Below are 27,299 nucleotides of genomic sequence, written 5' to 3' on the forward strand. Positions count from 1 at the left end.
ATTAATGCGCATATCGGGGAAATCATAACTACACAAACTCCCAGGCTTCATTACAACCATCCGTGAATCGAGTATGAATCCTCTGCTTCCAGTAGTGCGGGACCATACTACCTTCCACATATTTCCGTACTTTCTATAAGAAGTGCCTCCACTCAGCCAAGTTACTCTATAACCAACAGATCCCTCGAAGATAGGGCTCTTAGCACTAAATCTCATCCTAGGTTTCCCTAGGGAAGACTCCACACCACTATCCGCCATCACATGTAGAATGAACTTATGCTAACCTTCTGTAACTAGCTCACAATACAATTACATATCACAAATATTAGATAATTCTTCGAATGAGAGGTCTCTCCTTACAACGATTGGACTCAAACATGAGTTGCGCAATAGAGCTAAACCTAACCTTCTGAAATTATTTAGTTTTCATAATATGTAACTTAGCATATTCGCTTACTAACTAGCCGAGATTAGCAAGAACTCCTAAAAGTACAAAACAAGTAGCATTCGAGCATAAAGTAAACAGAGTCGAGCATAACCTAATAAGGCCATCCTATCACTGACTGATTAGTACTAGCATGCAAATCCATAAGCTCATACAGTAGGCATACAAAGGCATCTCTCCTAGATCCTTAGCCGTAATCTAGCATGCGATTCACAATTCACAATTCATATCATATATAAGCATGTATGAGTATTTTAGGATAACTTACTTGAGCTCGGCTAATTGCATGCACCACGCCTTTTTCTCATTTATAAATTCTTTTTATAAAAATATTTTCTTTTAAAATTTTCTACCAAGTCTTTAGTTTGAGTTAAGACACACCCGAGAGTGTGCTCGAATTCCTCAAAACAAGGCTCTGATACCAACTTGAAACATCCAAAAATATGATCCAAAAAATTTCCATTTAATAATAAATAAAATAGTATTTTCCATAACATCCAAACACATGAATAAAACCAATGTATCAAGTTATCATAAATCAGAGTAAAACGTCATAGCAGAATATCAATGGCGTGTGTGTGCCTAATATTCTAGTCCATATACTTGTTCTTGGATGACCCATCAATAGCCCAATCACTAAAGCCCAACAGAAATGCCCAACTCAAGGCCTAAACAAAATTAGGGTTTTCACATAAAATGACGATTAGGGTTAAGTGTTTTTACTTAACTCATTAAGGAATTAATCCATTAAGTCTATCAATCCACTAGGATAAACATACAATGGGATCGACATAAGTCATAACTTCAATCCACTGATCCAAACGCGAGTCCCGACAATCCAAAACTAACATCTCCAAAACTAGGGTTTTTTAAATCCTAATTAGGGTTTCTAACCCAAGCACATGCCAATTAGTCAAACGATTAGGCTTTAGATCAATTAGAGCTTCATTAGGTCAATTGGGGTTTTATTAGGCCTGACACCACCCATTACTACCTCGGGTAGTGGTGGTCAACGGTGGCTCACGACGGCGGCCACCACCTCATGGTGGTGGTTATAATTTTAGACTAAATATATCCGAGCATCCCAGATAACAATCCCACACAGCCACCCAAGGTGGCAGTTAGTGGTGGCCAAATGGTGGCGTGAAGTGGCAGCCACCACCTCACGGTGGTGGTGACGGGTTGTTTCCTTGAATAATCCGGCCAAACATGAACATTCCACATAACTCCATCAAACCCACACTTAAACACACAGTAAATCACACATACAAACATATCACACACACAACCACCTCTCACGGTAGTTGGCGGCGGCAAAATAAGCACCTTAGTGGCAACTACCATAGTTGGTTGCCATGGTGGTCCGCATAGCTTTCCGGTCAACAACACACCCACGCACACACTTCACGGACACGAGTTGTGCACAAGAAACATACCCAATCACATCCACCCTCGCGGTGACGCATGACAGTCGGAGGGAAAGGCGATGGAATAGTCTCCTGGACGGCAGCGGCAATGCGACATCAGAAGAGAAATGGAGAAGGGATAAGGTGGTGTGAAACCCACCGAGTATAACCGCAACAACAGTGAGAGAGACGCATGCTCGTGATCCTCATCGGCAACTGGATTGACGCGGCGGTGAACGTTTAACGGATCACATCGGTGGCTACGTCGTCAGCTAGGAACGAAAGTCGTTTGGCGGCCATGGCTGACCGGAAAATGAGTGAAGAGGGTGGTGGCGGCTGAAAGTCACACATGGCGGCTAAAGAGATGACGAATTAGGTTTAGGGTTGAAGGTATTCGGTGATGTATCTTGAAGCGGGAAGGGAAGGGGGTCCGAGTCTAAACCCGTGATCCTTTCAAACATCAACCCATTTTTTACAAGTTTGGCCCCTCCTCCACTAAAACTTTTCAACATAACTCCAATATTTACCATTTAACCCCTTACCTTGAAAAATCCTTTCATAATAAGTCCATAATTTACCAAACACACCTTGACTTCTGAAATCATTTTAAAATTAAATCCATAATTTACTAAACAACCCTCAAAATTCAAAATTCTTTACAAACTAATCTGAAAATTACATTTTAACCCCAAAGATCTCAATTATGACATATTCAACCCCTCCTTCTCTAATCATTACCATCTAAATCCCCATTTTACTCTTTAGCCCTTGCTTCCCATAATTTATTACAATTCAAGTCCAAATATTACAATAAAGATCCAAAATTTCCAGAAATTATGTCATTTAGCTCCTTATGACTAACAATGTTATCTTATTACATATTTAGGGCTATTATTCGTTATTAATTTTATCCATTTATTTATTTAATAAGCGGGATGTCACACAAAATGTGTGGATTTTGATTGTAAGAATTTATGTAATGTTGGTATGCTGTTTATGGTAATTTTTTGGTATTTTTCATAGCATTTTGGTTAAAATTTGTGTAATGTTGGTGTAGTGTTTATGGTCACTGTTTTTTATCTTTTATAATCAAATTTGTTTCATAATGTAAGGGTATTTTGGTCCTTTCTTTTTTGTTCACTGGTTTGTTACATAAGTAAATAGTAGTTTGGTCCACTAGCGTCATATAACATCATACTTCCAATTCACTTGGTAATTTTTTGTTATTTTTCATAGCATTTTGGTCAAAATATGTGTATTGTTGGTATAGCGTTTATGGTCATCATTTTTATCTTTTATAATCCCAATTGTTTCATAAGGTAAGGGTATTTAGGTCATTGGTTTGTTACATAAGTAAAGGGTAGTTTGGTCCACTAGCATCATATAGCATCACACTTCCAATTCACCATCATAAACATATACACTTCACTACATACATCAAAATCGATCAACATTGGAACATACAAACTTCAAGGTAGTACATCAATACATACACACAAAATTGGTCAACATTGGACCTTAATCCACATTAATTCATACTTAAAGACCTACCACAACTTCTTCCTACTTACCCCTTGTACACCATCCACATCAAAATCCCTACCAAGACTATTAAAATAACAAGCAAACCAATCATAACCCTAACAAGATTCATCAAACTTATTTCACCATGATGAGGGTTCCCTTTTCCCCGTCCAATGTTTTTTTTTCTTATTTGCCATAACTTCAAACAGAAGTTCCTTGTTCCATGGACTTACTTCACCATCATACCATTCAAAGTAGCCATAGTCTTCAACTTCATCGGGCCAGTACCTGCACCCAAAGTATTTTCATCCAGGATTCTTCTCACTCATTGATATCTTCAAGGGGGCAATTACTCCACAATAGCACGTCCCAGAGGGACCATTGTTTGACTTATTTACCCCACTAGCCCACTTGTTGATTCATCTGATTGAGACGAAGACACCATTGTACAATCCTCGTGAAGAAGAACTAAGATGAAAAAGTGAAGATTGATCTAGGGTTGTAAAGGGTTGAGGCCGTTAGGGATCATTTATAAATGCTCAACTGCCATATAAGATATTAGGTGAATACCGTATAAGCAAATTGTTGACTCAACAAAATTCAAACCGGTTGACCTGAAAGTAACGGGTTATATGATTACATTTAGTAAAAAATCAATAACACAGTGTCAAAATTAAAAAAAAAAAAAATACAATCTCAAATTTGAATTTATCCTCTTTTGTACTATTTACAACCAAATGGAAGAAAATTTCCATTTTTTTAGTTTTGATTTGATAACGTTAACGGTAAGGGTTCCCTCGATTCTAGTGAGCACTTCCCGTGTTTGCGAGACCCGCGAATTGGAGTTCTGGGCGCGGGAATCCCTCGTTTGAATCTACAGCAATCCCCATTGTATTCTTTTTTTTTTTTTTTGGAAACGGCCATTGTATTCAAACCCTAATTCCACTTCCACCCACTGTTTTTCTTCTTCCTGTATAAAGTGCTTTTTATTTTCTTGAGTCTCAAGAATTAGTTTTTATTGATGGCGACAACAATTACAGAGAACAGGAATAATGAAATCAATCACATGGTGATGAATGTCGAGGTGGCTGTTAATGACCAGGAACGATGTCGAGTTGGTGTTGATGCTGACGGTGTACCTTCGTCTTTGCCTTCTCCTCATATTCTGAAAGAACGATTTAAAACTATCAATGGTGATGGAGGTGAAGAACAAAGTGGGATTTCTGAATCTGAAGCAGAGGGGAAGGTGAATGTTCAGAAGAATAGAGGTAGGAAAAGAATTCGGAAAGGGAACTGGATCAGTGATACTGCTACTAAATCTCAAGAGAAAAAGAACAAATCACGTGGTCGCCTGAAGCAGGTTGTTACTAAAAAAGAAGAGAAGATGGCGGTTGGTGTTGTGAAGTTAAGTGATGATGATAACAAGTCCTCAGAAGAAGGTATGGTTGATGCTGAAACTGATCTTGCTATTCCTGATCGAGAGGGAAATGTTATCAACCAAGTAGTGAACAACAAAGATGACCAAAAAGAGAGTGGAAGGCCCAAAAGAAGTACTAGGAATGAGGTTATTAATTATGCAATTTTTGACTATTATTATGATTTTGAAGAGGATGTACGGAAGAAGACACACCAGCGATCAGTTCCAAAGAAACAAAAGATGGGTGAAGAGGAACAAGATAAAGAAGATGGTGATGGAGGTATAGAACACAATGGGGGTTCTAAATCTGAAGCAGACGGGAAGAAGGGTGTTCAGAAGAAGAAATTCAGGAAAAGAGGTCGGAAAGCGAAGAATGGGAACATTGTTACTGCTACTAAATCTCCAGAGAAGAAGAATAAATCACGCCAGAAAAAGCTTTGTGTTTCTACAAAAGAAGTAAGGAAGATGACAATTGGTGTTGTGAAGTCAAGTGACGATGATAACAAGTCCCCAGAAGAAACAGAAGAAGATATGGTTGATGCTAAAACTTCTATTGCTACTCCTGATCGAGAGGGAAACATCACCAATGAAGTAATAAACAGTAAATATGTCAAAAAAGAGAGTGAGAGGCCCACAAGAAGTACCAGGAATGCCGATATTAGTTATGCTGAGGATGGAAGGAAGAAGAAACATCTGCAGTCAGTTCCAAAGAAAGAAAAGAGAAGCAAGAAAGCTTCCAGCCCAATCAAGAAGGAGGAATCAAGGCCAAGGTGTGCTGCAAGGCACAAGGTTCCAGATGAAAATGTAACACATTCTGTGTTCCTGGTTTCCCTCTTTCTCTATTTAAATTTAAATACATCTCCTTGATTAAACAATAAACGTCATCTCTTTATCTTCTTCCATTTGTTGGCAGGGAAATCTGGTTTATGTACCTTCAAACATGTGTCATCAGTGTCAAAGAAACGACAGTGGACGAGTTGTTAGGTGCCAGAAATGCACTACAAAGCGTTACTGTGTCCCTTGCATGACAAGATGGTATGATTATGAAAGATCAAAACTTTTTCTTCCCTCTTTCTAACCGAGTAATCAAATTGAGTGATTGCTTTTCAAGGTGCAGTTGAATAGACTTGTTACATCATTTTAGCCCTTCACACTTCTGTCATTGCTTTTTAACTTTCTTGGGAAATGGTGCATTGACATCAGAGAGTAGCCATTATTGACCTTTGTGATTGTGTTGGTTAAATTTGTAGCATGCTTCTATAACCCACTGACTTGATGCCTGATTGTTTACTACTTTACTCTGTCTTTTACTCTTTTAGGTATCCTAACATGACAGAGGAGATGTTTGCTGAGTGTTGCCCTGTTTGCTTAGACAATTGCAACTGTAAAGGTTGTTTGCGTGATGTGCATCCTAAAGTTGGTTCCTGCATCTTTATCTTTTGTTATGGAACTTATTTTTTTTTGTTTTTACTCTTATGTAAACAAGAAACTTAATACTGAATGTGTTGGTGGTTTTTTAGGTCAAACAAAAGATTGATTTTAAACCTGATGATGATCAGAAAATCCGGTATTCTGTTTATATCCTACATGTGCTTCTTCCATTCTTGAAGCGTCTCAACAAGGAGCACATAAAGGAGAAAGAATTAGAATCTAAAATTCAAGGTATTTCAGTTGTTCATCTCTGTGTTCTTGCTGTTTTTTCAAATATAACTCCAAGTTTACACTGTAGCTAATCTAAATGTGAGTATTGCCATGTATATATGATTCTTGACTATTGATGATGAGTGTGTCTTTAACCTGAACTCTCATTGTTCATCATTTAAACTTACCTTTGGCTTGATGATGAGTTGTAATGATGACAATGTGAGTTTGTTCACTAAAAGGTTGGTTTAAATAGATAATCAGCAATCAGTCATACTTTATGTAGGTTTCCCTAAGTTTTTATTTCTTGGGCAGGATCTATTTTATCAAAGGTAAAGTTGAAGAAGGCAAAGTGCAGCCCGAATGAGCGCATGTACTGGTATGTCATATCAGCGATTGTACAAGTATATGAGGATCTTGTTTCACAATATTTATGTTCTTTCATTTTTTTTCTTGATTATAGCATCCTACTTTCATTTGTTTATCTTACAACATTTTACTCTGAAAAACTACTCAATTATGGCAATGGCATCCAAGTACAAAGCACTTTTCACTGCTTTGATTTAGCAGCCTTTTCAAAGTACATTGTTTCAATGAGAAAAATATTGGGACGAGAATGCTGTAATAGAAAGAACTGAGAGGAAGATTTTACGATAAACAAACAAGTGAAAGCACACAGATATTCCTTGCATTTAGCGTTTGTTTTTTAATGATTTCCTATTTTGATTGTGAGTTAATGTATGCAGTGACTTTTGTAAAACATCAATATTTGATCTGCATAGGAGCTGCCCTTCTTGTCATTATGACCTTTGTCTTGAATGTTGTTGGGAATTGCGAGATGGAAAACCTATGGGAAACAAGGAAGAAGTTATGACTGATTTTAATGATCCAGGTCCTGATTACTTACATGGGGGGAACCCTCTTAAAGCTAAAAAGGCTGTTAAAGATCCTCCACAAAAGAAAAAGCAAACTCATAACTGGAAGTCTCTGGATGATGGCAGAATTCCTTGTCCTCCAAAACGTATGGGTGGTTGTGATCGTGGTATTTTAGAGTTGGTTCACATAAAGCCACGTGACAGTGTTTCAAAGTTGTTGGAGAAAGCACAAAAGCTCTTAAAGACACACAAACTTGAGGAAGACATGAGGGATATGCCTGAGAAATGGTGCACATGTTCTTCAGATGCTGGTGATCAGCAGTTACGAAAAGCTGCTTCCCGTGAAAATTCTAGAGACAATTACTTGTATTGTCCACGTGCAATAGACATTCAACATGGAGATTTGAAGCATTTTCAGTGGCATTGGTCAAAAGGGGAGCCAGTAATAGTCAGCAATGTTCTAGAAACTACACTTGGGTTGAGCTGGGAACCCATGGTTATGTGGCGTGCTTTTCGCCAGATGACAAATACCAAACATGATAAGCTCTTGGATGTGTCTGCTCTCAATTGTTTAGATTGGTGTGAGGTATGTTAAGTATTTCCTTTTGGGCTAAATGCAAGAAGTAGCTACATACTATCATCTATTTGTGTATTATATCATCCTATTTTCGTTGCTTTCTATTACATCGTTGTACTTTCAACTTTTATCTCATTAAGGCATTGTAGTCATGTAGTGTGAAAAATCTACCCATTTATGGCATTGTACTTTCAAGTACTTTTTTGTATTAGTATATGATACTTTGAAAAGTCTACCCGTAGCAGTGAAAACTTGCACTGTATTTGGATAAAATTGCTATGATTGGGTAGATTTATCCAAGAACAATGTATAATAGTAAGGAATGGAAGTACAATGCTATTATTTGTAAGTTAATCCTTTATTTTACTGACATTGACTTATATATAATATATGTTCTGTGGTAACTGTTGGATGGATACAGTTCATACAAGCTTGGGAGAATATTTTTTTTCAACATATTTTTCTAGAATCTATGTTAGATTTTTTTCGTTTAGTTAATGCTATTTTGGGGTATTTACATGCCTAATCATCCTTTCTTATGGCATGCAGTTTGATATCAATGTTCATAAATTTTTTACTGGGTATTTGGGTGGTAGATATGACAAAGAAGGGTGGCCTGAGATCCTAAAGTTGAAAGATTGGCCTCCATCAAGTTTATTTGAAGAACGGTTGCCACGTCATGGTGTTGAATTCATCACTTGTTTACCCTTTAAAGAGTACACACATCCACGTGATGGATACCTTAATCTTGCAGTGAAGTTGCCTGAAAAATCTTGTAAGCCAGACATGGGTCCTAAAACCTACATAGCTTATGGCGTTCATCAAGAATTGGGACGTGGAGATTCTGTAACTAAACTTCATTGTGACATGTCTGATGCGGTATGCTTTTTCTATCTTGTTAGGGTTTGAGGTTTGTAATTAAATTTGGGTTTTTAGACATCTCTAAGAAAACTATGCTGCATCTATCCTCACTAAATATATTTTGTGGTGACATGCAGGTGAATGTGTTGACTCATACTGCAACTGTGACCCCCGAACCTGAAAATCATGAAAAGATAAATCAATTGAAACAGCGTCACAAAGCTCAGGATGAGAGGGAACTTTTTAGACTGGTAGGGAAGAAACATCAAGATGTTGATGACATGAAAGATGCCACTGCTGAGGTAGTTGTTGGCCTGAAAAAACGAGGGCGCCCATTTAAAAAAATCATTGAATCTAAAGTTGAAAAGAACACGAGTGATGTCAATATGGGAGAAACAAGTGCCCGTGTTTACGCCTGTGTTTACAGTAGACGCAAGCGAAAAAGTGGGGATGAAACAGATTCTTGTCTTGTGACAAGTACTAGTGATCAAGCAGATGAAAGTGCACTGAAGGAGGATAGATGTGAAGGACCTAAGTCTAAAACTGATGAAAAAGATAAGAGGAAGAGAAAGGATTCCACGAAAAAAGTTGAGGGACAAAATGGAAATAGAAGAAGTACAAGGAATTGCAGGAAACAAGTGAAAGCATCGGTTACCAATAACGAGGAAACAGAAGCTAGTGAAGAAGTTAAGAGTAAGAGAAAGGATTCCAAGAAAAGAGTTGTGGGACAAAATGGAATTAAAGGACCTAAAAGGAAGGGAGAGAAAAAAATGATATCTTCTGATGGTGAAGAAGTTGATAACCAGGATGATATTTCAGGTAGTTGTGTGGATGGATTTGATTTGGGAGATGGAGGTGCTTTGTGGGACATATTTCGGAGGGAAGATTCGCCTAAACTGGAGAAATATCTCAAAAAACACTTTAAAGAGTTTAGACATATCTTTTGTCGACCATTGGAGCAGGTAGTCCTTACTTTTAGTTGAAATCCATTCATGTGTAGCATTACATTCCTAAATAGTAATTTCTCTAACTGTTGTATTGTATCTTTTTGGTCCAGGTTATCCACCCAATTCATGACCAAACATTTTACTTAACCATGGAGCATAAAAGGAAGCTTAAAGAAGAGTTTGGTTAGTGTACATCTGCAAGGCCCTGTATCGGATTTCACTGTTATAAAATTTCTGAAATGTGATTATCTTTTTGGTTGTCATCAGGAATTGAAGCATGGACTTTTGTCCAGAAGCTTGGAGATGCTGTATTTATACCTGCTGGTTGTGCCCATCAAGTTAGAAATTTGAAGGTTAGTCACTTAACTACTACTTTTTAGATTCTTTTTATTAAGTTGCTTCATCTGAAATTAATAGGGAGTGTTGGAATGAAAGGAATTGGCATGTCGTTATATAGTGATTCAGAGAATGATGACATGGCAATACTATTGGCCTTGTTAGGGCATGATTATGAATGACTACGTAGGGGTTAACTTCATGTCTTGCAATGATGATATTGGAGCATCTCAATCCTCATGCCTTTGCTGATCTTCATACCCTGGTTCACATCTTAAATTTGACCTTTTTGACTTTTTACTGTTTGACTGACCGTCTTGGATCGAGTTTTTCCGCCTAGACTTGTTTCTGACCGATTTGGACTGATTAATGATGGATCTTGATTTATTTGGCTGATTAGCTTTAGTCCTACCCAGTGACAGTCCTCTTAGTGCCTAGGCACTGCCTAATTGGGGCCTATGCTGTTTTTTTTTATCATGTAATACTTATAACCACATTCACCATGTTTGCCTCACAACCTTGCGAACATATAATCACTACTGCAAATGCCTCCAATATCACAACCATGCCCATGCAAGTCTACTACCTCCACTCATCCCAATGCTTACTAGATCCAAGTTAGGCATCTTAAAACTAAAAGAGTAAATTACATGGATGGTCATTGTGGTTTGGGGTAATTTACGAGTTTGGTCCTTAACTCTTATTTTTAACTCAGACGGTCCCTTAAACTTTATTTTGTTGCGTATTTGGTCCCTAATAACATAGAAAGACAGTTTTACCCCTATAATTTAATATTCAGATTTTTTTTATTATTTAAAAAAGATATTTATTAAAATAATCCATGTGGTCCCACCACCCAAAACCTAGAGTAAATTACACGAATGGTCCCTATGGTTTGGGGTAATTTGCGTGCTTGGTCCCTAACTTATTTTTTTAACTTAGAAGGTCCCTACTGTTTCTTTTTATTACGCGCTTGGTCCTACTGTTTGTTTTTGTTACACGCTTGGTCCCTGTCTTATCTAAAAAGACTATTAATTAAATAGAGAAAAATGGTGGGGTAGGGTAAGGTGAGGGGGGTGGAGTTGAGGGTGTGTTTATTTAAATAAATTAAAAAATCAAAGGAAAAATAGTCTTTTTATGTAAGACAGGGACCAAACACGTAACAAAAAGAAACAATAGGGACCTTTCGAGTTAAAAAAATAAGTTAGGGACCAAGCTTGCAAATTACCCCAAACCATAGGGACCATTCGTGTAATTTACTCTAAAACTTATTTTCCTTACTTTCCTCTCTTTAGCTTTCACGTTCTAATCTGTAACCCTCCTCCATCTACACCTTCTCACCGCCTACTCTGCCTCCCTCACCCTCCTCGCCGTCGACATCAATCTCCTCCTTACCATATCTCCTTCTCTCACTTCATCATCGATAGAATCCCAAAATAACCAATTTGTGACCTAAATACCCCTGCAAGTTTGTGACTCATGTGGTCGCTGCCGCCTGCCCCATCGTCAACGTCAAGCATTGTCCGCCAGCCTCCATCGTCAAGCAATCGTCTGCCGACCTTTCTCTATATTGTCGGTGTTATCCGCCTCTCTCTATTTCACCAGTTAACAAAAATCGATGTTTAATCTGCAAGAATCGGATGATTATAGGTTGTTTGTTGATATGGGTATTTACAAACCGACTGTCAATGCTTGTTCGCTGATTTGGTTTCAGATTTTGGGGATGACCCGAGATAAGTTCCTTTTAGTTACAAATCAACCTTGTCTATGTTGTATCTCCGGTCAAGAATTAAGCTCTAGTGTTGTATATCGTTTCAGAGATCATGTATTCCCGACTTCCAAAAATGAACTAAAGGGTTTATATATGAATCAGGAGTGGTTGAACTTTAGTTAACTATTAGTAATTCTATTGTTTAAGAAATAAATAACAAATTAATTAACAAAGAAATAGTTGGGGTAAAATAGTCTTTTTATGTATGGCAAAGACCAAACACCCAACAAAATTATATCTTAAGGACCATCCGTGTTAAAAAAAGGAGTTGGGGACCAAACGCGCAAATTACCCAAAACCGCAAGGACTATGCGTGTATTTTACTCAAACTAAAACTTACATTTCCTCCTTTCTCAAGTCCCTAACCGCTTATGTTTATTTGACTATTGCTGTCAAAATAGTGTACCAAGTGCTTAATGAAAACATAAATCACACTCGGGTTCTTTTCATCGTGAGTCACATCAACACAATGGCTAACAATTTGTTTTCACATCAAATACAACTCAGATTGTTCATTGTTGATCGTAATGATAGCCATATCGTTGTTGAGCACCTATTTGTGATCATTGTTGTAAACGTCGCTTGGCGGTACTAAGTTGGCCTACTAGTGACTAGAGATTGGTCGACTTTTATTTATGGATTAGTTGGTGATTAGTCTGGGACCCTAAATTGTAAACTGGTTAAATTTTAGAATAAATAAATATGACTAATATCACAACAAAATAAGTTTAAATGTGATTAATATCATAATGCTAATATGACTAATAAAGTACTACTTATTCCTCAAATAGTTTTGATCAAGATAAAACTTCTTCAAGGTGTTCAAAGTTCATCGACTTCTACAACTTCACTAATTGTCTAGGCAAGGATGGCTGAGTACCGCTTAGGGACTAATCAGAGATTAATCGGGGACTAATTGAGATTTTTACAACATTGATTGCAATTGGTAAACACAATCATGCAATTTTTGGACTAAGCAAGTCCCTTGTGCCTGGTTTGACAAATTGTGACCCTCATTTGTCACTTTGGATTTTGAACAACCTGTTTCATGTTTCATGGTTATGCTTTATATTCTTTGTCTTAGTTTATGTGGATGACATTTTGGTTGCAGGCAATAAATCTAAACAAATATGAGACAACATTTCTAAACCGAGTGTCCAATTTCTACTCAAAAGGCTAGTTGCTAGCTTTCTTGGTTTTGAGACAACTAGAGGCAAGATGGAATTCATTTAACAAAGGGCTTCTAGCTTAAATGTAGCTCAAATGCATCAGGTGTTTCCCTCCCTTCTTGAGGTCAAAGGGTTCAAGTCCGTTCCACAACATAGGACATAGGTGAACTCGAAAGCAGATTAGATTTGTTGTTTAAAAAAAAAAGTAAACCATTGACATGCTAAATGCAAATGCATGTCCTACTCCAAATGAATCCAAGCAATAAGCTTCACGTCATGTAAACCCCTTTGATAACATGACTCTTTGCAAAAGTAGGGTTGGATTACCTCACACCGATCATGCCTAATATTACTTTCTTGGTGAATAAACTAAGTCGTCAATTTCTTCAATCATCCACATGAGTCATTGGCCATAAGTCTTACTCTTGTTGTCGAATGCCTATGTGGAATACACATGAAAAAAAATGGTAAACCACACCTTCAGGACGGCCTATGCCGAACCTCAAGGGGGTAAATCACAAAGCACTAGCAATATTTGGGCGTGGGTTGAACCTCAAAGGGGTAAATCACAAAGCACTAGCAATATTTGGGCGTGGGTTGAACCTCAAAGGGGTAAATCACAAAGCACTAGCAATATTTTGGGTGAAATTCTGCACCTCAAACCACTGAGCTCCCATTAAAGAGACTAAGCATGGATTAGTCTACAATGGCCTATTGTCATATCATGTTTATCTTCGTGGTAACATAATCATGTGGCAAGATTTGCTACAAAAGCTGATCATAGAGATGTTACTCTTGCTCAATTCAAAAATCATTAGGTTGAAATCATTATCTTCAAAAGTTGTTTTTTCAGCAAGGGATATGATCATTGCAAAGATATCATCCTTGGTGTGATAACTTGAGGGCTCGATGACAACTTGCTACAAATCTTGAACAAAACATATTGAGATCGATGTCCATTATATGGGGCACACGGTATAAAAGAGCACAATGTTTCTTTTGTTCGGCGATCCTAGGTGTACAAAAAAATTTAGTGACCATTATTGAACACAAAAAATGCCTTTACTTGATAGACTGTCTTAAGTCAACATACATTGTTATCCATTCAACTATTTTGTCCATATTGGGCTTAAAGGAAGAAAAAAGCAGTAGCCCCTTAGTGTCCATCATTAAACTCCTTAATGATCTTAATTTACATACATCAGCCTACTGCATGCCAAAGGCACCATAACCTATTTCATACCGAAGGCACTAAAACCTATTTCTAGTCCTATGTCAACAGACATGGTTATCCATTCTAAATACTAGACTTGAAAGAACAAAGAAAACCTATTAGTGTTCATCATTAAGCTCATGAATGATATCAATTGACATAACAATGCGGTGCATCTGAAATGCAGTACAACCTGTTTCATGTCCTATTTCTTGTCCTACGCCACCAGACATGATTATCTATTCTATGTTGTCCACACCGAACTCAAAAGGAAAAAAAGGAAACATCCTCTTAGTGTCTATTATTAAGTTCATGAATGATCACAAGATACACGTCTTGGTCAAATGCATGCCAAATACAGTACAACCTGTTTTTGTCTTAAGTTAACAAACATTATTATTTATTAAACTTGTCCATATTGGATTTAAAAGAAGAAAAAAAAGAAGCAACCCCTTAATGTTCATTCTTAAACTCCAAAATGATCTCAATTAAAATAAATTAGTCTGATGCATGCCAAAGGCACTACAATCTGGTTTCTGTTCTATGTCAACGAACATGGTTATCCATTCAGGTGCTTTGTCTATAATAGACTTGAAAGAACAAAAAGAAACAACCCTTTAATGTTCATCATTAAGCTCATAAATGATATCAATCGACATAAGTCTTCGTCCGATGCATTTGAAAGGTAGTACAACCTATTTCATGTCCTAAACCAACAAACATGATTACCCATTTAACTACTTTCCTCACACCACACTAAAAAGAAGAAAAAGAGACATTGTTAGTTTCCATTAGGGGTGGGCATTAGGATCAGACCAGATTCAGTTCCAACACATGACCGGTTTTAGAGAATTCCTTGGACCGTGGACCAAACCTAGCAACATAAACTGGTTTTATGGTTCTTGGACATGTTTGACCGGTACAACATTCGTTGCGTATGGTGCAAGTTGTTGAAGCAGTAGAGAAGTTCTTTCAACTCTAATATCCTAACTTTGGGGGGCTGTAAGTCGTTCATTATGGAGCCAAAAATGATGAAGTTATAGCATAAATTGAAATATAAACTATAAACTACATGTTGGAAAAAATCATATGTCAGTCCGACTTCAAATGAATGAGTTATGTAATTTTTAAAAGTTTCACAGATTGCACGTAAAAGCTGAAAATTTGAAAAACTGCTTGCTTTGATACCATGATATCAGGGGACTGTAATTCATTCAATATGAAACCAAAAATGATGAAATTCTTAGCCTAAATTGAATTAGAAATTATAAACTACATTTTGGAAAAGATCTCATGTGAATCAGACTTAAAACAAATGAGTTATGTAATTTTTAATAGTTTTACAAATTAAACATAAAAGCTGGAAAACTAAAAAAACTTTCAGCTTTGATACTCCGACTTCGAACTATAACTTGTTCAATATGGAAACAAAAATGATGAAGTTATATTGTTGTAGCCTAAATTGAAGTACAAACTATAAACTACATGTTGGAAAAGATCTCATATTAAACTATAAACTATAAACTACATGTTGGAAAATATAGCAAATCAAAGAACCGAAAACCACACCTATTACATAAATAAAATAGCTACCGGTCCGGTGCGGTCCTAAGTCAAACATAAATTAGTATTCATTAATGAATGATCATGATTAATAGAGTCCAATGCATGCCAAATGCAGTACAGCCTTTTTCCTTTCCTAAGTCGACATAATATATTATCCATTAAGCTACTTTGACCATATTGGACTTAAAACAAGAAAAAAGAAGCAGCCTCTTAGTGTCCATCATTCAACTCCTGAATGAACCCTGAGTGCTAGCTTTGAGCTCGTTTTGAATAAAAAAACTCAAAGCTTTAAACCTGACTTGAGCTCAACCGAGCTTGAATTTTCAAGCTCGAGCTCGTTGAAGTGATCAACACTCAACACTTTGAGCCTGGCTCAATTCCATATTTAAAAATGCCATTGCATTATATTTCAATGGGAATACGATTAAGCTTGCAAGCATGACTCGAATCTAATCCAATATATAAAATGTGAATAGGACAAATAGTAAAAATATAACTTTGACTCAACTCGATTATATTCACGAGCTTTACGAACTACCCCACTAGCTTTAAAACAAATGGTAAAAATTTAACTTTGACTAAACTTGCAAGCATGACTCGAATCTAATCAAATATCTAAAATATGATTTCGAATACCTTTCAAGTTGCTTCTAAATTTATGTGTTATAATAAGTGAATAAATATTTTTTCTTTTTGTGCAGTCATGTATAAAAGTTGCACTAGACTTTGTTTCTCCTGAAAACGTTGGTGAATGCATTCAACTGACAGAGGATTTCCGTGTTCTTCCCCAAAATCATAGGGCCAAAGAAGATAAGTTAGAGGTAAACAATCTCTTCTGGTGGCATACTCTATGTATTCACCATAAATTTGGGTTCATATGTTACTGATAACAGGTCAAATTGGTAATTTAGGAAAATACTTGGCAAAAAAGGTAACAGGTTATATGGCTTAAAAATCGTCTGATTCACAGAAGTCTGTAGATTATAGCATCCTACTATCTATCCAGTTGTAACCCTGCCATTCAAATACAAGACATTTTTGCTGCTATATTTGAGAGTACAATGTTATAACTGGGGTAGATTGTTCAATTTATAATGCCTTATTTTGAAAAAGTTTCAAAGTACATTTCTGTAATAGAAAGATCTACCCAATTATAGCAGTGAAAATTGTTTTGACTTTGGATGACATTACTATAATAGGTAGAAACAAAAGCAGGATGCTATAAACTTATAATAAACAAATGAATGAAAGTATGTGCCTATTTTTTGTATATAACTCTAGTTTCTAAACAATGTGATAATTTATTATTTTCATAGTATTGTTTATTTATTTATTTATTGGTTGATTCACAGGTGAAGAAAATGGCACTTAATGCAGTGGAGGCAGCTGTGAAGGACTTGGAAAATTTTGATACCAAGTAAGTGAAAACCATTTCTTCAACCATTTTCAATCCTAGCATTAAAAAATATACAAAAACAGTGTAATTTTAGCATCAAGTTTATGCACTCCAACCACACACTAAAATTCATCACATCAGAAAACACATCTTCAATGTTTTAATAATAAAATAACTTGGTCTTTTTACATATTACACTAATAATTTTCATTTGCTTTACAAACATATATCATAAATATCAACCAAAATTTTAAAAAACTACCACACAATGAGATTCTTAATATCTGGAAGCAAATATAACATTAGATGATTAGATTTGGATGTATGAGTTTAACTAACAGGGAAACTTGTTCCAGAAAGGGAATTGAAACTCAATCTAAGGAATAGGCGGATGCAACCCACAAGGGAGAGGATTGTTGAGGTTCCACTTTCTGTAGTATATTGTATTAATTGAATTTGATAGATTTTGTCAAGTCTTAAACGGAGCTCTGAGCCCAAGCATACTTCCAAGAAACTCTTTCAAACTGTACTTGTCACTTATTAACCGATCATGTAACAGTTTGTTTTTTGGCTTGTCCTTGAGCACGAGTTATGGGAAATGCAGGTTTTGTGTTTTTGAGTTTGTGTTGTGTCTTTGGATTTATGTTACTTTGTACATGTTGATCTTGTGTTTCAAAAATGGTTTAATAGTTAAGCTATTTATGTGAATTTATGGACTCAATGGGCACTTGACTTAATCAGCTTGTATGTATATATGTATGTATGTATGTTAGTTTTATGAAATTTCAATTGCTTAAACTGTAAAAAGAATGGGGGTTACCTTGATGTGAAATTAAGGGTTTTATGAAATTTCAATTGGTTAAATTGTGACATTATGTTCTTAATGTAATGTCCTCATGTTCGATTCTAAGTACTTTGAGTTAGTTTTATGGAAGTTTAAAGAATTAATCAATCTAATCTATTATGGTTGATATTGGTGTTATGCTTTAGATCACTCACATTGGTCATTCTTTTTTACCGTTTTCTCAAAATAAATTTGTTTTTAAATGATATTTTTCTGTCTTATCAAATTATGAAAAACCTTACCATTGACAATTTTGTTAATGTTACAAATTATCCTATTTTGGCTTTTTTGACAGGATCTTAAATCATACTCTTCTTTAGTGATGCGACAATGTTGGTCTAACCCAAGAGAAAGGATCTTAAATTACACTTATGGTTTTGCAAGTCTAACCCAAGAGAAAATTGAAAGCCTCACTTAATAAAGCTCTGTCTTGGACCATAAGTCCTTAACACTTTAAGAACCCATGCACCTAAAGCCTAAGTGTTCCCCATGTTGGAGATTAAGTCCTTAACACACATGCACACAGGCTTGCAACATATACTGGAGTGTCTGAATGGTCCGCTCACTCTGACGATCCGTCTGCTGATGATAAGTGGTGCTAAGATGCAACTTCATACCCAGTTCCTCGTGGAACTTCTGCCAAAAACGAGATGTGAGCCAAACATCTTGATACGATACAATGGAGACTAGAATACCATGCTGAACAACAATCTCTCGCACATATAAATTGGCCAATTTCTCGTTCGACGAGCTCTCTTAAATGGCTAGAAAGTGGGAGCTCTTGGTTAGACGGTCCACTATAACCCATATCGCATCGAATCCCTTTGCCGTCCGAGGTAAATTGGTGATGAAATCCATAGTAATATGTTCCCATTTCCACATTAGAACCTCCAATGTCTGCAACTTGCCATGCAGTCTCTGGTGCTCAGTCTTGACCATTCGACAAGTCAAGGCCCAACACTAATTTCTAACACTCTAACTTCACATAATGACCATCAACTCATGCATGGTTGAGATAAATCTATCAAGATGTCATTTTTATGAACAAGGGACCTCAGAAACATCAATCTACTATTCTAAGCTTTTGGAGTAACTTATACTCACATGAATCAACTCAAAGAACCAAAACATGCCAAAAACCCTAACTAGCCTAGATCTAAACAAAGAATCACCAAGATTGAGACTTCATACCTTCTGGAAGATGATGAAGGTGAATAGATTATGGATCCATAAGCTTCAAGCCAACAAATACTTCTCTAAAGGTTTTTTTTTTCTTTAAGATGCACCAAAGCATACAAATGCTCAAAACTCTCTAAAGAGGGATTAGGGTTTCGTGGGAACTTCTTTGGGACGAAGGAGGCTGATGACAAAAGAGGCCTTGAGGTTATAAGTGCTTAAATAGGGACCAAACCCTAAATTTTAGGGTTTGCCCTAGCTCGAATATGCCCGACGTGCCAGGGGGAAAACCTCGAGTCCAATATTCACCAAGGTACGCCCAACGTACCTTAATTACACCCATCGTAATTTCCACCATTGCAAAATAAATAAACATTTAAAAATAAAAAATTTACTTAGAAATCGGGTGTTACATTAGACATCCTGTTTTAGAGAGAAAATGGAGGAGAAAACCAATGAAAACAACATCACATAAATCAGGATAAAAGTTTAGAAAAAGATTATATTTCTTAAAATTTTGATCCAAAATCGAACCAACGAATTGATCCTGTGAAAAAACTAGAACCGATATAGTTTAACCAAAGAATCGATAACCGACCCGATGACATAAAACCAATACCGGTCCGGTGGTACTTGTGTCGGTTCGGTCCAATCCATTTGTTGCTCACCCTAGAGCCAAATTAAAAATATAAAAATATAAAAATAGAAAAAATATATTTATAGAAAAAACAAATAAATTGGAGGTTTAATCCAACAAAAATCCTAATATACATATAGGGTCTTTTATTTAATTGATTAATTGCAATTCTATATTTTATTTGCCATCTTTATTTAACTATTTCGTAGTTAAAAGGCATTTATTAAAATTAGAGTAAATTATAGAATAAATTGCATCCCTATGGTTTCAAACAATAATAATGTTGGTCCCTAATCCATATTAAAAAACAATATTGTACCTTTTCTATTATTTTTTTTGTTACAATTGTTTTACTTTTAATAATAGATATTAATATGGGCTTTACATTCCAACCCAACCTCCACCCTCACCCCCACCTCCTTCTTCCTTTCATTCTTGTTGTCGTCCCCTCACATCTTCGTCTTTTCTCCCTTTCCAATCAATATCCCCCGCCATAACCACTGCGTCCCTCCATCTTTTTCATCACGACGACCTAAAACTAAACTAAAAACTCTCCCATCAATATGAACCAAGAAATGCGGAAACCCCTGCCGAAAGGGATTAACAATTAGCGTTTATGTGTTATTTTAATGGAATTAATTGGATTAGGATATAGATCGGTGGTTAGACGATCTTATGTAAGCATGAGTTTAATGTAATACAAAATTGGTGGCAATTATAACCCCATTTGTAATGCAATCACAATGATTGTTAAAGAATGCTTACACCATACTCATGTTTTCGTCTTTTGTCAAAAACTACTTACTAAGATGGAAAAATACATATATTCTCTCCTTGTTATTAACATTTAGTGCCTGAACAACTGGTATGAACTGAAACGCCGTTTACATTTTTTTCTAGAATAGTTTGAATGATGTTCATCTAAGCTTCTGGTAACACATCTAGTTGTTTTTAGGTCATTTTTGATCACTTAATTTTTGATTTTGTGCTTATTTGGTCACTTAACTCTTTTTAAGTTTTAAAAGTTCATCGAACTTTTGATTTTTTGCTCATTTAGTCACTTAACTTTTGGTTTGGTCACTTAACTTTTGGATTTGTGCTCATTTGGTCACCTAACTTTTAAAATTGTGCTTATTTAGTCACTAAACTTTTGAATTTTTTTAAAAGTTTAGTGACTAAATGAACACAATTTTAAAAGTTAGGTGACCAAATGAGCATAAATCCAAAAGTTAAGTGACTAAACGAACACAAAACCAAATGTTCGACGACCTTTTAAAACTTAAAATAAGTTAAGTGGCCAAATGAACACAAAGTCAAACGTTAAGTGACAATAAATGTAACATCTAAGATTGATCAGGTTAGTTTCTTAACTTTGGAATTTGAGTTGATGACATTATTGGTCCCCGAGATTGGAATCTTAGCCTTTTTGAGTACGTGGGGCGTAACTTTGCTTATGCTGGGCGTAGAGGGCTCCAGGTGCGTACGATGCATGTCGTCTGCTAGGCGTACGTGGCTTAGACCAAAACCCTAGTGGGTTTGTGCACTATTTAAACCCCATTATGACCCCAAGACCTTCCCTCACCTCAGCCTCCACTGTCATTTCGACCCTCTTAGCTAACCCTAGCCATTTTTGAACATCTTGAGCTTTGTAGTGAGATTTTGAGCTCCTTTGGTGGTGAAGAAGGTGGTGCAAGAAGAAAGCTTTGTCTCCAAGACTTTAGATCCAACATTTTCTACTTATTTGTCACCACATTGAGGTACAAAGCTCACATCCTTGCTTGTGCTTCCTTAAGTTCTTGGTTGGAACAAGATTTCTCCTTTGGACCTAAAAAGATTAGATCTTGGTGAGTATGAGCTACTCCGAAGCCTTTTAGTTGCATTTCCAGTTAGGATCTAGTGTCTCAATGCTTAAAGGTGCAAGATTTGAGGTAGTTTAGTCCCCATTCTTGAGTTAAGACGTAGGAAAGGGCTTATGAGACTTGATCCTTGTTTTTGGACTTCTTGTAGCCATAAAAGGGCTTAAAGTTTGCAACTTTATAGCCCCTAGAGGTCTTAATGAGTGCAGATATGAGTTTTGGACGTAATATCTTAATGCATTAAGTCTTTGCATGGATTGTAGTATAGCTGGCGCGTACGCCGCACGTACACCCATATACGCCGTGCGTACTGTCTCCGACCGAGGTATGCTGCGCGTACCATTGTGTACGTCGGGCGTATGGTTCATGCAGTCTCGTTTAGTGTTGGGCTCAAATCGTTGGGCCTTATGTGGAATTTTGGGTTGTAATCGTGGGCCGATGGTTTTGGATAAGTTGGGCCCTAGAATTCATTATTGGATCATTAGTAGCTTAGTTGGGACTTTTGGGCCTTGTGGCCCATGATGGTTACAAATTTTGGATGATAGGCCCATTAGTGAAGGAATGACCTTTAGGCCACTATAGAGGATCTTGGACTTAGATTTCTGGGCTTTTAATTAGGGTAAATTATAATCTTAAGTTAGGGTTAATTGTATCATTGTTTAGTGCGTGGTTTCGGACTGTTAGGCGGGCAACTTTCATGTTCAACAGATTGAGGTGAGTCTTCTCACCACACTCATGGGTCGAAGGCACCAATGCCGGCCCATTAATTGATATGTGATGATAGTAATGGAGTATGTAAACGTTGCTATTTAGTCTATATGTGGATTTATGTGAAGACCATGAGAGGAGCTCATGACATATGATAAAACCATGGGAGGAGCCCATGGCCCTGTGATACAAGACCATGGGGGTAGCCCATGACATTCCAAGTGAAGACCATGGAGGGAGTCCGTGACAAACTTATGTGTGTGTGTGTGTATATATATATATATATATATATATATATATATATGTGTGTGTGTGTGTGTGTGTGTGTGTGTGTGTGCATTGTATTATGAGATTATATGATTCATGTGTTATGAGAAACTCATTAGGCTTGTGCTTACAGTTTTATTGAATGTTTCAGGTACCTCTATTGATAAAGGGCAAGGGCCCGACTTGATGGCGCGACGTGCGTTCTTAGTGATTTCATATTTTGCTTTTGTACTCTGAACTTTAAATAATATGGCTTTGTAATGGGATTTTTGGACATCTTGTGGTTGATATTCATGAAATTGAAAGTTAAAAATTTTCTATAAAATTTGGGCTGTTACAAAAAATGACCTAAACCCTAGAAAAAAAGAATAGTTTTGTTAGAATTAGATAGTATTTGATGTTTATTAAATTGGGTTTTGAAAACTTAAAACTAGGGTCTAATAGATATTACAACATCTTGAATTGATGCACTTTAGTTTAGATCACATGTAACACAAGATTCAAGATTCCAATGATATATGTTGGATTATTTGTGATCAAAAGAAATATGAAGTTGGTGATTAATATGATGTAAAAAAAACAAAACCGAAAATACATATTGTTTCTATTGGAAGTTAAAATAATAAGAATATATTGGCATCTTTTTATATTATGTTTTAGAAAATTACATGTTTTATTTTATTTTATTTTTTATTTTAGCAACATTTTGATGAAAAACTAATGAAAAAAAAAAGAAACTGAAACAAAAAAACCCAATGTTTTGGTATTTCCAAACTGAAAACCCGAAATTCTTTGTTCGGTTTTGGTTTAGTACATAAACCTTAGCAATTAACAAACTTTGTTGAATTACGTTTGGTTTTTTTTGAAAGCTTTTACAGTAAGTGGTTTTTTAAAAAAATAAAAATAAAGTAATGAGTTTGTAGACAAATTGTTGAAAACTTAGAGTTTTTTTCCAAATCATTTCATATATTTTTAGAAATATTTATCTTAGCTATTTTTTAGATTCTTTTAACCAGCAAAATATGTATTAAAAGAAATTTCAAAAATATTGCCAGATTGAGTATACTTGGGAATTCACTGTTAACATCCTCAAGCCTTTTGCTATAAAAAGATTTTTATTTCAGAAAAACACAATCTTACGAATTTACGAACATTTTTATATGAAGATCATTTTATTTAAAACAATTTTCTTGGAACAGCAATTTTATTTAAAACATTATTATTATGATTTGCCTTACCTTTTTAAGATAAAAATTTATAATGGGGTACGTAAAGGCCAACGACCTCTTTCCTTCCTATTCATGACATAAACCTGTTTTGTTCAAAAACCCTATTTACGTACGTCTCCTCCTCTCGCTTTTCACCCTGGAGACGTTCTCACATTCAAAGCAGGTATGATCTTCATGTTTTTTACATTTGCCCAAATGTTCACTTCGATTCATCAAAACCCTAAATCAGAGCCTGCACAATGCTACTTTTTGTTGCTCTTTGCGGGATACAATCGTTTCGATCATTTTTATTGTTTTCACGATGTCATTTGTGCTTTTGTGAAATGTGAATGCGAAATGCTTAGAGGAACTTTCTACTTTGAAATTTAATGAATTTGAGGAATAACAGAGTTCAGTTAGCTAAGAGGAAGATTCTATATTCATATTAATGCAACTTTGTGTTCCTTGAAAGGGATCGTTTAGTGTGAGCAGCTGACAAGGACTTCTTGATGACCATACAAAGTCTTAGCATTGCTCTCATGATTAGGGATTAATGAAGAGCAGAATTACTCCAAAATGTGATAAGTTAGGCCACGTTTTAAGTGTTGTTATGGGAGTGATAAAGTCTGTGATAAACTGGTGTCAGATAGTAGCCTTGAAACTTAAATTTGTGTAGCAAACTAGCAATTTAATTTAACCTTATGATACCAAAGTTCCTCTGCTCAGTCTACCCTGTCCAGTATTTATCATAAAATTGTGGTAACTCAATGGGATTCCCTGTGATTGAGTAGCAATTTAACCATATATTGATCAAAAAGCAACTACAAGAAAACAATGCATAACTTGGTCATATTCTGTTAAGACTCTTTACTTCTTTTCACGCACTGACTGCATACCTCTTGATTAATGCATCTTTCATCCGTTTTCTGTTGCTGCAGCCATGGTATTTTCAAAGTAATGTGATTTCCATCTTCCAAAACAACAATGGTGAAGATCATGTAGTGGATCAGAAGACAATATCAAAGTGGGCTAGAAAGGTTAAGCTGTTTCACATCAAGCTAAAGGAATGAGGAATACAAAGTTCCCTATACGCTATCTAATCGTCATTTTGACCTTCCTTTGCACCTGTGTATGTTACATTGAACGTGTAGGCTTTTCAATTGCATACACAATTGCTGCAGATGATGCAGGAGTTAGTCAATCAAGCAAAGGCACCATTCTGTCAACATTCTATTACGGGTATGCTTTTTCTCAGGTCCCTGGTGGGTGGGCTGCTCAAAAGATTGGAGGAAGGCGTATTCTCCTTTTCTCATTTGTGATATGGTCTTTAACATGTGCATTATGTCCATTAGACCCTAATAGAGTAATGGCTCTAGTTATAGCTCGTTTGCTTGTTGGGGTAGCTCAAGGGTTTATCTTTCCCTCTATTCATACGGTTTTAGCACAGTGGGTCCCACCACACGAAAGGTCAAGATCTCTTTCTCTCACAACTTCTGGAATGTACCTAGGTGCTGCTCTTGGCATGCTTTTTCTCCCTACTTTAGTGAAATTCAAGGGCCCACAATCTGTTTTTCTTGCTGAGTCAGCTTTAGGTGGTTTATGGTCACTTCTTTGGCTAAGATTTGCTAGTGATCCACCTCGTTCTGATCACCCGAAAGCAACTGCAGCTGGTTTTGGAGAATATTTGTTGCCAATTAGAGATTATCAAAAGTTGAAGGCAGAAATAATAACTACTCAAATCCCATGGAGGAAAATCTTTCTGAGCTTACCTGTTTGGGCTATTTTAGTCAATAACTTCACATTCCATTACGCTTTATACGTTCTTATGAACTGGTTGCCAACATACTTTGAACTTGGGTTGAAGTTCAGTCTTCAAGAAATGGGTTCTTCTAAAATGATGCCATATCTGAACATGTTTGTTTTTTCAAATATTGGTGGGATTATTGCTGACCACATGGTAACAAACAGAATCTTGTCTGTGACAAATACAAGAAAGGTTTTGAATACTGTAGGGTTTTTAGTGTCTGCAGTCTCATTAATGTTGCTTCCTGTTTTTAGAACATCTGAAGGGGTGATACTGTGTTCTTCAGTAGCTCTTGGTTTTCTTGCATTAGGAAGAGCTGGATTTGCAGTGAATCATATGGATATTGCTCCTAGATATGCTGGAATTGTGATGGGTGTCTCTAATACAGCTGGCACTTTAGCTGGTATTGTTGGAGTTGAGCTTACTGGGCAGCTTCTAGAAGCTGCAAAAACCAAGAATTCGGATCTTTCTAGTCCCAATAGCTGGAGGGCAGTTTTTCTTATACCTGGATTACTCTGCATTGCAAGTTCTGTCATTTTCCTTTTATTTTCAACTGGAGAGAGAATATTTGATTGAGGTTAGTAATTGTATTATTATTCCTCATGTAACACACAGCTTGTGGTTTCATTTGATAGGGTTAAAATGCACGAATAGCAACATACTTTCATTGATTGGACTTTATATATTTATACTGAGGGTATTTTGGTCTTTTAAAGAGAAAAGAAAGAATGAATTTGAAAACCTTATACCCTCTGCTAGGAAATGCGAAAACCATCAAACATGGAATTAAAGGATATTATACACATTCGAGTGAATAGTGATGTTTCTTGTTTTTTTTTTCTCAAGAATTGAAAAAAAAACCATGATCTTTTTGCATTAACACAATGTCTTTTATAACTGTTACACTTGTATAATTCATTCTTTTGCTACTATTCATTTGCTTTTTACTGTATTTGAAGGGTATGATAAAGGTTATAGTCTAGAAATAGCAGCACATATAATTTTTTTTTTTCTTCGTATAGTAGTATCTTATTTTCATTTCAATGCATTATTGTATTTAAAAAGATATAAACAATTATAGCAATACTATCCAAATACAATGTATTTTTTTTTTCAATTTATAGATGGGTAGATTGTTACCATACAACTCATTTAATTAATTTCTTTATACATTCCGTTGTTTAGTTTGTCAAATAAGATATATATTTTCAATAAAGTGCCTCTAAAATATTTAATGAATAAATAGAAAAATTTTTGTTTTAGAAAAAAAAATTGTTAGTTGAAGGATTAATATCATCAAACAGCAACTAACTGTGTCACCAATATACATATTTAGTGTCTAATCCTTCAATCGCATTCAGTACCATTGAATCAAGACGTAACTTTTATATGTTCAACCTATTATTTATGTATTTAATCAAATTACTATTTTTACATCTATGTGGAAGACAAACATGAAAAAGTTATAGTGTTAACTTATTTCACCTTTAAAATTTTTATAACTTTTATTATGTTACGTAACTGGAACTTTAAGTAGTGTTCCAGTAACAACAGATCCATTGTCGGTCTATCATTGACCAAGTGGTATAATGGAGAGTTGGTGGGTTTAACATTTGAATTTGATTAGATATATAAACATAATATTATAAAAGATA

At 35.9% G+C, this 27,299-nt stretch overlaps 2 protein-coding genes across 7 annotated transcripts; both read left to right on the forward strand.

Moving 5' to 3' along the window:
• Positions 1-3,996: 3,996 nt before the first annotated feature.
• On the forward strand, positions 3,997-17,865 carry LOC111897616 (lysine-specific demethylase JMJ26). 6 transcript variants are annotated; one of them, XM_023893576.3, is made up of 13 exons: positions 3,999-5,596; positions 5,706-5,827; positions 6,112-6,208; positions 6,313-6,454; positions 6,749-6,812; positions 7,180-7,894; positions 8,435-8,764; positions 8,884-9,708; positions 9,804-9,876; positions 9,961-10,046; positions 16,450-16,569; positions 17,101-17,165; positions 17,501-17,865. In XM_023893576.3, exons 1-13 carry the CDS (start codon positions 4,397-4,399, stop codon positions 17,529-17,531), a joined length of 3,870 nt encoding a protein of 1,289 aa, XP_023749344.1. In that variant the 5' UTR covers positions 3,999-4,396; the 3' UTR covers positions 17,532-17,865. The 6 variants fall into 6 exon arrangements, 3 of the variants coding, with proteins under 3 accessions (XP_023749345.1, XP_023749346.1, XP_023749344.1); XR_006192505.2 differs by lacking the exons at positions 17,101-17,165; positions 17,501-17,865 and adding an exon at positions 12,912-13,132 and having other exon boundaries at positions 3,997-5,596; positions 16,450-16,574; XR_008224430.1 differs by lacking the exons at positions 17,101-17,165; positions 17,501-17,865 and adding an exon at positions 12,912-13,072 and having other exon boundaries at positions 3,997-5,596; positions 16,450-16,574.
• Positions 17,866-23,881: 6,016 nt separating this feature from the next.
• On the forward strand, positions 23,882-26,315 carry LOC111897646 (probable anion transporter 5). Its single transcript, XM_023893607.2, has 2 exons — positions 23,882-24,024; positions 24,779-26,315. The coding sequence occupies exon 2, from the start codon at positions 24,907-24,909 to the stop codon at positions 26,218-26,220; it is 1,314 nt and encodes a 437-aa protein (XP_023749375.1). The 5' UTR covers positions 23,882-24,024; positions 24,779-24,906; the 3' UTR covers positions 26,221-26,315.
• The last annotated feature ends 984 nt before the right edge of the window (positions 26,316-27,299 follow it).

Source organism: Lactuca sativa, chromosome 5 (genome assembly GCF_002870075.4).
Source record: "Lactuca sativa cultivar Salinas chromosome 5, Lsat_Salinas_v11, whole genome shotgun sequence".
NCBI classification, from domain to species: Eukaryota; Viridiplantae; Streptophyta; class Magnoliopsida; order Asterales; family Asteraceae; genus Lactuca; species Lactuca sativa.

Coding starts and splice junctions, on each gene's coding strand:
- LOC111897616 (XM_023893576.3), top strand. CDS start 4,397: ATGGCGACAACAATTACAGAGAACAGGAATAATGAAATCAATCACATG. Junction 8,765..8,883: donor ATTGTGACATGTCTGATGCG/GTATGCTTTTTC, acceptor GGTGACATGCAG/GTGAATGTGTTGACTCATAC. Junction 17,166..17,500: donor TTGGAAAATTTTGATACCAA/GTAAGTGAAAAC, acceptor AACTTGTTCCAG/AAAGGGAATTGAAACTCAAT.
- LOC111897646 (XM_023893607.2), top strand. CDS start 24,907: ATGAGGAATACAAAGTTCCCTATACGCTATCTAATCGTCATTTTGACC.